Source organism: Acipenser ruthenus, chromosome 1, assembly GCF_902713425.1.
Source record: "Acipenser ruthenus chromosome 1, fAciRut3.2 maternal haplotype, whole genome shotgun sequence".
NCBI classification, from domain to species: Eukaryota; Metazoa; Chordata; class Actinopteri; order Acipenseriformes; family Acipenseridae; genus Acipenser; species Acipenser ruthenus.
This window is the reverse complement of record NC_081189.1, coordinates 6,678,831-6,691,807: the sequence shown is the minus strand read 5'-3', so window position 1 is coordinate 6,691,807 and position 12,977 is coordinate 6,678,831. Positions and strand designations below refer to the sequence as shown.

Genomic DNA, 12,977 nt, shown 5'->3' with positions numbered 1-12,977 from the left:
ATATTACAGAGTGGTCAGCGCCCTGTGTGAACTTCACCTAATTCCCCCACGAAGCATTAGCTGAATAGTAGGTGAATTGATTTGCCTGAAGGTCACTCAGCATGAAAGGCTTGGCAGGGATTTTAACACAGAGTTTCTGTCCCTCAGAGCTATACAATAGGCCACACTGCTTCCTACGGAATATTCCATTTAATGAAATAGTTGACTAGAATAGGAAATGAGTATAAGAAGATCCAATTGTCTGAAACCGATTTAATGTAATAAGAGTTTTAAATTGTTTTGATTTATACCTTATTTCTGTGCAAAATAATATTGCACGTTCTAGATTATCATATTTTAATGTATGTAATGTAACTTCAGTATGGTTCAGAATTTAAGATTTTTGTTTTGTGCATAAACAAATAATAAAGATGTCGTAACCAGGGCTTTAATCATCCTCAGAACTCCATTAGAAAAATAACATTTCCACAAGTTATTGTTTTTCTGTTGATCTTTCTGTTTTGTCCAGTATTTGTTTTCATATTGAGACCTGGGAGAAGCCCATGTATCCTTTCACAACACTAGAAGTCTGGTAGAATTCCACAGGGAGTGGAGTGGCTCTGACACTCCTGTGTGTTAAGGAGGCAAAATCAGCAGGAACTGTTTCTCCTCATTGCGCTACAGCGATCCCTACTGGCCAGAACATCAGTTGATCTCGAAAGCAGACACCATACACTGCTGGCTTTTGTCCACCAGGGGCAGTTAGCTTGCTGAAACTCGCTGTAGAGCACCAGGGTGTTAAGAGGTAATTGGCTTGGTCATGGGACAGGAGGATGCTTACTGACCATCAGCTGTTATGTTGTGGACAACCTAAATTAGGGAGAAAAACAGGAGTAAAATAATCGGGCACACTACATTGATAAAAACAAGGAAGACCCTCTTAAATTGTGTAAGATTTAATTATGTGTTTAAAACTCAATAACACATGCTCTTAATCATGTATTACTAGTTCTGCATTTATGCTTATTTGGCATGTTTAATAACCAGTAACCAGTCTCTGAACAAGCCTGAGCAAGATGGAATTACTATAATGAGGCCAATAAAAGCGAGGGTTGCACTAGTAATAGGATAGTATATGCCAGGGGTACCATGTGCATAACAAACTAATCTGTAATGTGAGAGACAACTCATGTACACAACAGTGATGCAGGACATTATTTGTCTAAACTCCGCAGGGTTTTCTGAAGCTGTAACATTCTCAAAGTTGGCTCAATAGAAAAGAAGTGCCGTTCATTTATCAGAACTGATACATAATGGGATTAAAAATCATGTAGTTAACCTCTGGTGCTTTCCAGCACCCCAAGTGGAAATAAATGTGAGTCCCAACACTAACTGTGGATGCTCCGGTTTCAACCCCCATATCTCCTTCAGGAGTAATTACTGAGCTGACAGACTACAAAGTACTGACTTTATCCATATAATGCAACTTAATAGAGTGATTGTAGGTCAAAGGATGTTTGACCACTTTCTGTTGTGAAAAAAAAAAACAGTTTCCATCATTCTTTCAGTACCAGGATTTCCCATTACTTATCAAATGGACAATATTAGGTCTACATGCTTTAATACGAGAGGTAATTTAGTGCTGTCAATTTAAAACCATCTAACATTTGTCAAAGAAGTGCAAACATTGCTTCACTTTCCATCATGTTCCTTATTGAGTGCTGTATTGCATTCACTTACCTATTCAAATACCTGTCATCCCGTACAAAGACTGACAAATGTTTGATCATGGCCACTCTCGCACTAAAGTGATGTTCTATTCAGAATCCTGCTACCTGCTTTCACTATTACAAGGGCACACTGACAGAATGTATTAATCTAAGGAATGAATAGTCCCATACGGTAAGCATTAAGAAACCATATTCACTGAGCAAAATAAAAAAGAAAACCTTCAATGTCTTTTAGTCAAAAACCTTCTTTTTGTTAACACCAGATAAGACTTTATTTATTTATTTATTTATTTATTTATTTATTTATTTATTTTTTTGAACAATTGTTTTTCATTAATTCCCGATTTTCTCCCAATATTGGAGCGTCCAATTATTATTCAGCCTGGCTCGCCGCCGCAACCACTGAACTAACTCGGGAGAGACGAGGACGAGTTAATGCATCCTCTGAAACGAGTGCTGTCAGCAATTCGCTTTATTTCACTCTGCAAGCCCGTTGTGCAGCCACCCAAGAGCTACAGCATCGGACCACGCAATTCTCAGGCTGCTTACAGGCCCGCAGGCGCCCGGCCAGACTACAGGGGTCGCTGGTGCGCGGTGAGCCGAGGACACCCTGGCCGACCTAACCCTCCCTCCCCCCGGGTGACGCTCGGCCAATTGTGCACCGCCCCTGGGAGCTCCCGTCCACGGTTGGCTGTGGAATAGCCTGGACTCAAACTCGCGATGTCCAGACTATAGAGCGCATCCTGCACTCCACGTGGAGCGCCTTTACTGGATACGCCACTCGGGAGCCCCCCGGACCACGCTGTTCTGAATTGAGTACAGGCAGGCCTGCAGGCGCCCGGCCAGCCACAGGGGTCTCTGGTGTGCGGTGAGCCAAGGACTCCCCAGCCAACCTAACCCCTCCCTGCCCGGGCAGCTCTTGGCCAACTGTGTGCCGCCCCCTGGGAACTCCCATCCACAGTCGGCAGTGGATTCGAACCGACAATCTCCAAGCTATAGGGCGCATCCTGCATGCCGTGCTGTGTGCCTTTACCTGATGCGCCACTCGGGAGCCCTAGATAAGACTTTCTTTAACAAATGCAGCTCCAAAATATTTTGTAATAGCATGTTCCAATGCTAAAAAAATGGAACACATTATTCAATAATACATCACTGTTCTTTTTAATACATTTTTAGAAACAAAACAATTTTTTGTAAATGGACTGTCTCTGATTAAGTAATTTGACATGCAAATGAATCCCTGCCATATACTCTGTAGTACTTTATATACAAGCTGCATCTCCCTTCTTAAGGGAAGTTTCAGGATGAAAAACCTCTGGAAAATTATGAGGGTTGTTTTTGTTCTTCATCATGCAAATACTTATTGTGAAATTTGACTCAGTATTTTTTGTAAATGTTTTTACAAGTTGATGAGCACTCCATAGCCAATCATTCTGAAATAAAAATAATAATTAAATAAATAAACTGAAACTATTGACCGTGCATATGGAGAAGTGTTACAGCATACTGCAACACATTACATTTTATAGATACTGGATCTAAGCAAATGTATTATTTGTATTCATTATATTTTTTGTATCATTATTTAGACTATGAAACGGATGAGAAAGGACTGTCCATGGAGGCAGTGTTTATGGTGTTGACCAGTTTAAACATCCTGCCCAAATCTCTCTGTTTTGTTCTTGAAAGCTATCTTGATGAGCAACAGTTATGGGATCATTTGTATAACCTGCCAGGTAAGACAACAGTAATTGATAATACAATAATTATACTGTGGTACAGTTTTTTAAAAAGGCATTATTTTCTTGCAGTTAAGGAAAACCAAGTGCAATAAATCCAGATTAATTCCCCAGACTGATTGATTATTAATTTCATAAGTATAATGCAGTTTGTGATCTAGGCAAATATTTATGACAAATCCATGCTTTCATTCATTAAACACTAAAATGTAGGTGTTCACTTGTCAACATTTTTGTTTCCAAAAGTGGTACTAAATTAAGAAAAAAAAAAAAAAATCTGGCAAAGTAACTTTTTTTTATTTTTAAAAATGAAATGTATTTTCGCCACACACAGAGGTCGTTATCAGGCCTATACTGGCTAAATGCCACTGAGAATACTTTTGCTCGTGTTGTTTTGATCTCTTCTGCTAGTTAAAAATCTGAGCTTGAATTTTATAGTAAGGAAAAACTTGACTGCTTCCTCAGTGCTATATGGTAAAATATGATGCGTGCTTGGATAACAGCTAAGCAACAAAGAAGGGTTATCACAAACACAAAGTGCTAAAGTGCTTGGAACCTGATGTTTTGACTGCATGTAGAAAAGCATTTTTCAGGCAACATTAGCTGCAGTGTGCAGGCAAAATCCCTGGATCTCAAATCAGAAACCACAAGTTAACCTCTTCCACTGCAAAATCATTTATTGATGTGGCCATTTTGCAACCCGAAACAAATTGCTTTGGCTCAGTGAACCAAGCCCAGAATCCTAATTTCCAAAGGCTTTAAACAGCAGACCTCAAAGACAACTTCTTTTGGCAATTTCTCTATTTGAATGATCTAATACTGTAATACTGTACTGACACTCGTTAACTCTATATTAATCCAGCATTAATGAGGTTTTTTGCAAGGGGGGGATTTATTACTACATACAATACAAATATATGAATTCAGGTAATTCAGGTTAATGTATTATATTGCACCCTTTTAAAAATGTTAGTAGAATGTATGCATGGATGTATGCACTGTGCATGGGCTGTGTGTTTTGTATACAGTATATAAGGTGCATGATATAGTCGGTTTATGGTTTTCAGTATGGTATGGCTCAGTCATGGGAAACAATACACTGGGTCCTGTATTATTCTGGAAATTAGTAGTTACTTTAAATAGCAATGTGAACTCTATGGCTAACATTAGTGTTATTGGCAGTCTGCATTCATTTACTGTGAAATAGAGCATAATCGGCTAGAGCTCATGCAGGGTTTAAACTCATTAAAATGCTTTTTTTTTTTTTAAGTAAATGCATGTAGCAATTATAGATGCATAATTTAGCCAATTATTTAATCGTTTATTGTGAAAAAAAAATGTAAAAGTTTGTCTTTTTAATCTTAATTTCTTTATATTGTAGTCCTTGTTGTATAATTAGCCTAATTGCTGGCATGCCCTATACATTCCAGTAGGGACAGATATTAATTGAATTTTGGATAAGGGCTGCCCCTGATCATAATGTTTTGTTGCTAAGTTCATTAAAAGAAAATAATGTTAAGTATATTTTTGTCCAAATTCGTCTATTGCTGAAATCTTGAGTGTATTGTAACATCATAGTAATTTACTTTTAGCTGAAGAAAATCAATGTGTGATGGACTTTGTAGCACAAACACAGTGTATCTAAAACCAAGTGAAGATTTAATCACATTACTGTGAATGTGGTCAATTCAGAGATGCCGTTCCATGGTGTCAACAGGAATGCCTATGCTGAACTAGGCTTTTCTGTACTGAGGTGCAATTAATGTGCAATAAATCTGCAATCAAAATTATGAATGCATTTACAGAAACACCTTTCTTTCTGTGTGTTTTCTTGCAGATCCCAGCAAGAAATGTACAAATAAAAAGCTGAATGTACAGCTCTGCACTCTTTAATCCTGCAGTCAGCATTTCATTACAATTCACATTTGTGAATAGCACCTAGTCAGAAATAAGCGAACACAAACAGAAAATGTGAAATGTTTCAGAATGTAGTCTTTGAATTCAATAGTCTTGTGGCATTATAGTAACTGTAAGCCAACAAAGTACCAGTTCAGTTTAGTTAACTTTAAACTAAACTTTAAATTAATTCAAACTTCAAATAATTTATTTGAACACATTCTGCATTGCTTACTAAGCAATGTGAAGTTACTGTATACACTTTCTAACAGTTTGTTTTACTTTTTAATTGTATGAGCTGGTCCCTGTTTTTGTGTCTTCAGGGGATTTAGCACAATGAATGTGTGTCAAGCGTAAATAGTTCAGTTTACTGCTGTTAGAGTTTGCGGAATGTGGAAGCCCTTGTAATCAATACATCTGAAATTACTTTGAGTCAAACATGACAGCGCCAAGTCCATTGGAATCTTTTTATTTTTGTATTTGCACACCATTTCGTCTTTGCTTCCTGTTTTTCATTGGCTTGTGAGCCTCATGGCATGTGCATGAGAGGATTCTGGGTTGGGAAGGATGTGTCTTCCTTGAGTCCTGAATAAATCTGCAGCACAGTCTCAGAGTCGTTGAGGTGTTTAGTGTTTGTTCTTGTTATAAAACAGATTCCAGCAAACCAGAGACAGAGGTCCTGAAGTGTCTGAGACTCGCCGTGACCAAGCCCATCATGAGCGCAGTGAACCAGATAATGTCCATGGTGTACGCGTGGCAGGCGGCTGAGCATCATGGGACATGCCAGCATAGACAAATGGCTCCTGAGAGTCTGCTGAATAAAATCCCCAAGGACTGGAATTATGTACCCCGAGAACTGAAAAGGAAGGAGTCTGGAAAAAGTAGGGGATACAATATTTATGAGCAGTGAAAAAGTTTAATGACAGTGTTTATTTCTTCTTTTTGGTATTTAATTATTTTGAATTGTAATTGTCCAAGTTTACTTCTGTTTATACCAGTTTGAACCATGTTTTAAGGACAATAATAATTCTGTAAAACTGTCAATAAACAGCCTATTGTAAATTAAAATGTATCTATCTGTTATTTCTTGCATGTTTAAGAACATGTGCTTAAAAATCCATAGAAACTACCCTTTTTAATATACAGGAAATGATGCTTGCTTTAATTTAAGCATTGTATTTCATGCTCAGACATCGTTTAACTAAAAAAAAAAAAAAAATTGTTAAGTTTCCATCTTCAAAATGGACATTGGTAAAAGGACACACTAATGAATGATATCTGTTTCTTGTTTTCAGGTTTTACAAAACTAGTGGCACAAGCGGTTTCCTTCATATTTACCAACTTGCCAACCATGATCGCCTCCTTGCCTGTGGCAGTGAAATACCTATTTTATATAGGAGAGAAGAAGCTTTCTCGAAATACTGTCCCCCTCAAACAAACTGGCCTGCTCATCTGGACCTTCACATCATACCTCTGCCGGACGCTGGACGACGGAAACGCCATCGAGCTGCTGACGGGGGTCGCTCTAGACAGGTGGAGCAAGGAGACACTGGGCTTGCTGAGTGAGTGTCTGCAGAACATTGTGGGGCAGCAAAAGGGAATCCCCAAACCAGTGGTGCAGAAGATTATCCAAAATATGGAGGTACAGAGGCCGCAATGGATAAAGGGACAGCTACAGAAAGCAAGGAAGCTGTGCACTAAAGGGTGAGGACACTTTCTTTAGTTTGCTCATTAAACTCACTTCTTAGAATTCATGTTACACCCCCCCAGGGCCCTGGTAGAGGTATGCTGGGCTCAGTATTGAGAATACCCCCCTGTAGCACATCAATCATTGCTATGGAGGTGATAGTGTGCATTGTTATTATTACCTTAAGATATTAATTCATTGATACAAGTTGTTTTTAGAATCTGAAATGTAAATAAGGGCCTGAAATATGTGTCTATTGGACTTCTGTTGAACATCTGTTGTATTCAGATTCTGTCTGTGCAGCTTTATCCCAACAGATCAATAGAATTACTTACTGGGAATGTGTCAGTTCACCTATAGTACAGCGATCTAGTGACATCTTGGACCTGTGTGGGTGGGGTCAACTACCACTTATTCTGCCAGACCTTTACAATATGTAAATGAAAGTGGTTATCACTTGAAATAATATATTTTTAAGGCTATCCAACCTCTGTAATGCTGGTTTGATTAAAGTCGCAAACTGCTAATTTATTAAATCATAGCTGCATTTGTAATTTGTAATTAAGCAGGAATAGGCAGGAAGTTAGATAGTAGGATTTATAGAAGAAAGTTAAAGGAGAACTGAAGTTAGGAACCACTTTATTAAATAACGGAGTTATAGAAGTCGATTGGGTTAGATATTAGAATATCAAATCTTGAAGTAATTCAGTAAGCAATTAAACACCAATCTTTTGGAAAATGGGAAACCTAAAAAAAGGGCAATTTTCTTGACAGGCAGAATTAATTGCCTCATTCCATGTGTTTCTTTTGTTCTTCTGTTCACTTGGAGTGGCTGCCTATCCTGTGTCTGCTTCTGGTTTATAGGCAAGCAACGACTTCATGAGTGTTGGATGCCTTAAGTTCCATTTGTTTTCCCTTCAGGGGGCAATCGCCCTTGCCGTCACCAGGGACCAGAAACCCCCAAGCTCAGTGAGACTCCGGTTAGCAAATGTGCCACATCCTCCTCAGGAGTGCTAGTCCCCTGTCTGGCTCATTAATGGCAGAAGAGTGTGGAGGGTAACACACCAAAGCATTGTTCTTTTAGTTCGTGAAGCTGCTTCCTTGCAAGATCATTGCAAGATCATTGCAAGATCTGTTTTGATTTAATGAACATGGGCACAGCATGACCATGCAATTTCTTAAATGCTTTCATTAAGGTTTTCCAGTACAGTATAACACAGTCTGTATTGTGGCTGGCTCAGGGCTTTACCTCATGTTTACATTTAGTTGTCTGATACACAGTACTTGGCCTGTGTAACATTGGGCCAACCTAGAGGTCACAATTGGAACAAGATGTAGAAAATCAAGTGGATTGTTTTAAATAAATAATACAGTGTATATATATATATATACAGCTCTCCCAGCTGTTAGCCTTTACTTTTTATTTTTGTATTTTATTAAAGAAAATAACTATAATTTAAGTCAGAGATATTAAGAAGGAGTAGATCTGGAAACTTGATTTATACTGGTAGCGTTCCTGGTCTTTCTGGTCTTTAGAAGTTATGTTGTGTTATCCTTAGTCTTCTGCTTCAGATTTAAAGATTTTTACATCATAAATAATGCTGATAGTTCAGCTCAAGCCCATGCTTCTAAAAAGAGATCCCTTACCGAAGGGTACCCCTTTTAATTGTTTTCTTTTTAAATAAAACATCACATGACCAGTGATCTTTTTAAAATTATTGAAATTTACAGTTATCACCCATTTTAAAATCTAAACTGGCCAAACTGTATTCATCAAACAGAACAGGGTTTGTAACAAGAGTAAGATAGCATATAGTATACTGTATATCATAAAACACATAGCTTTGATTTCTTCTTCATCTTTCTTTCCAATTTGTCACTTAATCACTACAATGTTGGTGTATTAGATGTAAGGGTGTATAAGATAGATAATAAATAATCTTTTTTTCATGGGTAACACAATTTGACAACCAAAAATACAGAGAGCTATTGCAATAGTAATTGCTTGAGCAAACAGAATGTAAAAAAAAAAAACTCATAGAACTCATTTAACTCGTAGAACTTAACAACTTAAAGGGAATTTCTTTGCACATCCCTGAACTGTTTCCATTTGGCACTGTGGCCTCAGTCATTCAAATAAACTAGTTTGTCTGTCTGTTAATGAACTAAACTTAACAAGACAGCACTGTGCTAGAAGACAAATCTGCAAACGTTAATCATCATTAAAAATAAAAGATACAAAAAACATAACTATTCCAGGAAATGTAGTAGTCATAGTGAAAGAAAAAAAAAAAATGGGTTATGTATCACCTGTCTAAGATACTTGCTCAAATCATTACTATTCATTAAAGTAACCTTCACTTTGAAGTGATGCCTGAGTTGTAAACAATCAGTGTACAGTACATCTCGGTGAGAGAGCTTGCAAGTCCAAAAAATAAAGCAATACCCGTCTTTGCAAAGTAATTTGTAGAGGAGAAGATTATTGTTTTCCATCATGGTGACCCTGACTTGGCTGACTGGGTGCATACACAGATTAAGATGAATGCAGTTATTCCTTGGCTGAGGTCTGCCTCTTTCAGGGCACATTCGCCCTAATGACATGATTGATAGGCTGTCCCGAATCTGGAGAGGAACTCATTAATCATAGAGCTGACTGAATCCAATCATCTGCTTCACCTGCACAGTGATGGACAGGAAAGGATACAATGCAGGTGCTGACACCGATACACTCCTTGGTCAGAAGGGCCTCAACTTTTTCAATGTCAACCCTCAAAAGATGCCTGACAAGTGACACCGGCTCTGCCACCTTATAATTTGAAGAAAAATAAGGAAAAAAAAAGAAAAACAATGACATTAAGTCTATCCGGAATAAAGCATTCATTTTTTAGTTTGACATGGAACTCGGTCATAAAAATAAATAATGTGGAAGGGCATAGGAACACCTTATGACAGGCCTTTGGCATGATTTTTCAGACACACACACAAGGATTGCAAACTGACCTAAACGTTTAAAAGCTACACCTGGAGTCTTGCCAAGAAGGGTATGTTTCTGATACAATGCTTAGAGAGTGTTTTGTTATTTATAGTATTTTAATTTATCTAAAATATGTCAATGCAGAATACAATTAAGTTTCCATGACAAAGACATACAACTACAGTCATTTGGGAAAATATGCATTATCCAACCGATATTACTTGTCAGACCTTACAAACGAATTAAAGGTGTTGGTTTAAAATGCCTGACCAAGATTAGAGCAGTTATGCTGTGGAGAAAAAAAAAATCTACTATTAAACTCCATTAAACTGCAGAACTTTAAAGAGGATCAAATGAGCGCTCTGTTTTTATTATCAGAAAACTAATACCCAATATTGATTGAACTACACTTCTGATGAGTGCTCAGAATTTCCCATGAAATTCACAAGAGTAGACAGATACTATTTAAAAACATTTAAAACAATCGTTTATTGGAAACTTCATTTTGTAATTTTGTTTGTATCATTTCATATGTTTTTTTTTTCCTTTCTCTCTTTCTGTCAGGGCTTTTGAACCAGCAGAAAGCACTGTCGTGCAAGAGAAAGGGATCGCGTCTGAATTGACTGAGCAGAAAATAGGCATGATGGTCCTGGATATCTGCCACAAACCAGGTGGCAGCGAGTACCTGAGGCAAATTTATCACATCATCCAACTCAATGAGGTAGGGAAACAGTCTTTTTACCAAGCAATTAGGTGTGTGCTGGCCTGAGGCAGCATCTGCTAGCAGCTAAGGGTTAGTCAAGGAGCCGCAAAAGCTTGTTTGAAGTCAATAGCAAACTCAATACTATGTGGCAATAGAATCTGTTAGGATTTGTACAGTCCTGCATTTCCATACCGGTTTATTGGTGGAGGTAAGTATTGGACAGTAGTCTAATATCACACTTAAGGCAAGTAAAGTATTACAAAAGACTGCTAAAGTTTTTTCTTTTGTATTATTATTTTTATAACTTTAACATATTCACGTATTATATTAGCATGTTAACTTGAACAGAGCAATATATTGAATTAAGCCTTTGTTTGCAATACTGATTGTGTCAGAGTGATTTGGGGCAATCTGAGTTCACATTGGGGAGAGCACTGTCACATGACCTTTGTTGTAAAAGTCATATGGAAATATAGGCAGTTTCAATCTGTCTACTGATTGAGTTGTGCTGTGACTCTCATCCCAGATCCTAGTGGACGGGACTCTGTTACAAGTACTATTCTCATTGTCCTGGGAGAGGGCACTGGCTGGATGGGTTATAGTGGTTGATCTGTCCTCCCATTCAGTAGAAGGTGGTCCCTTGAGATTTAGAACAGATAAGAGACATAAAAATATAAATCATGCAGATATAGAAGACAAACCCATTCTAATATTAAGTAGCATATTTGCCATTGAAGTAGGGGAGTTGACATAATGCACTGAATATCTGCTTCATTTTTGCATTTCTGTATTTTCTTTTTGTTTCTTTATATGAAGGAGTATCTCAAAACTGAGATTTCCACTGTAAAAGATTCAGCAGCAGAACCTCATCAAAGACCATTAAAGTTAAATCATAAGGATTCGGAACAACAGCAGCAGCCCTCTGTTTTCAGCCCTCTAAAGGAGTTCTGCTGCATTGGGAGCAATAAGTTTGACCAGGTTGGTACTTCAAAGTGCAGTCTTCAATAATGCATTTGCCGATTGATTTGCTTTCCTGGACAAACCTTTATTGTTTTTGTTATTTTTACACAAATTAACTTTTGTTCCTCCAGTCTTTGGTTGGCACATCGCTTTATGTCTGTTGATATCAGCCCTGTCTAGCTCAGATCAGGGTTTCAAAAATATTATGACATCTGTAGGGTACTCGTTTAGCATAAGACATGGACATCATGTAGTGGTAAAGCACAGCCCTTCAAAGTATAGGAAACTAATGGATCGATTTGATCAGCTGCTGGGATAAACTACAGTTAGATTTTTTAAAATTTTATAGCACTGGAAAATCACCCTGGATTGCATTACCACCTATCTGTGGTTATCCCCGGGTTCCCTCTAAAAATAAGCTCACTGAGTGAAATAATGGCGAGCAGGTTTCAAGGGGTACAAGCATGTTTGTTTTTTTATTCTGAATCTGAAATGCAGATATTATCACCATCAGACACATGATAGCAGCAGGCTTTGAACATGTCACAATCAGAGCAATAAATGAATGCCATGATGGCCCACATGGCTGTGATTATAGCACTATAGCTACATTCCTTTTACTTTAATATATCTGATCATTAGTCAGAGCACCAGACAGCATTTTACTGAGAAATCCACCTCAGATTTGGTTGATCAAGGTCTGTCACATTAAACATCTGGCACGTTTGTTATAACACAACTGTGAAAGATTGGAAGCTTTAGTTTAGATTACATGAAGTTACATCATGGACATGTCATGAAAACCCAGCAACCTCCCAGTAGGACTGAGACTGAATTTGAGAAAATGACAGCTCCTGGGGTTATTCCATCTTAAATATCCCACAGCACTTGCATTCAGAAGAGCAGCTATATAAAGGATTCATTTCCTTAAATTACATTTTTTTTCTGGTAAATCCCAGATTACAATATAAAAAACAAGAAAAGTACTAAAACATCAGTGCTAATTCTGCTAATGCTAATCTGTACTTTAATCGTCTTACTAACTATCCCTCAAACCCCAAGTAAATATCATTCCCAACAACCCCCATAAGGACTTACAGGCCACTGTCTCCAAATCTTTTGACTGTTAGTCTAAACATTAACTTAGTAGGATACATTGTAAAAAATAAAAATAAAAAATAAAAGGTGGCCTCAAACAATGGCAAAGGTACAAGAAACTATGGTAACAATATGAAAATATCAAGAAACATCAACCGTATTATTGCTCTAAAATCCACTAGTCTCGGACTACCTAATGTTACTTTAGGTA

General features: G+C 37.7%; 1 protein-coding gene across 8 annotated transcripts in view; it reads left to right on the top strand.

Annotated features, from left to right (window-relative positions):
* The window catches only part of LOC131697412 (uncharacterized protein KIAA0825-like), a 108,135-nt gene that overhangs the window by 40,425 nt on the left and 54,733 nt on the right, over positions 1–12,977 (top strand). For 6 of the 8 annotated variants that reach the window (XR_009307256.1, XM_058986089.1, XM_058985929.1 and 3 more), the window contains exons 15-19: positions 3,299–3,445; positions 5,998–6,225; positions 6,640–7,048; positions 10,570–10,726; positions 11,525–11,686. Coding sequence is in view for 7 of the 8 variants with exons in the window: in XM_058986089.1 (XP_058842072.1) it covers positions 3,299–3,445; positions 5,998–6,225; positions 6,640–7,048; positions 10,570–10,726; positions 11,525–11,686 (1,103 nt within the window). In the remaining variant the exon portion in view is untranslated. The remainder of the gene's footprint in view (positions 1–3,298; positions 3,446–5,997; positions 6,226–6,639; positions 7,049–10,569; positions 10,727–11,524; positions 11,687–12,977) is intronic. The other 2 variants (XM_058986135.1, XM_058986037.1) reach the window with 2 other exon arrangements.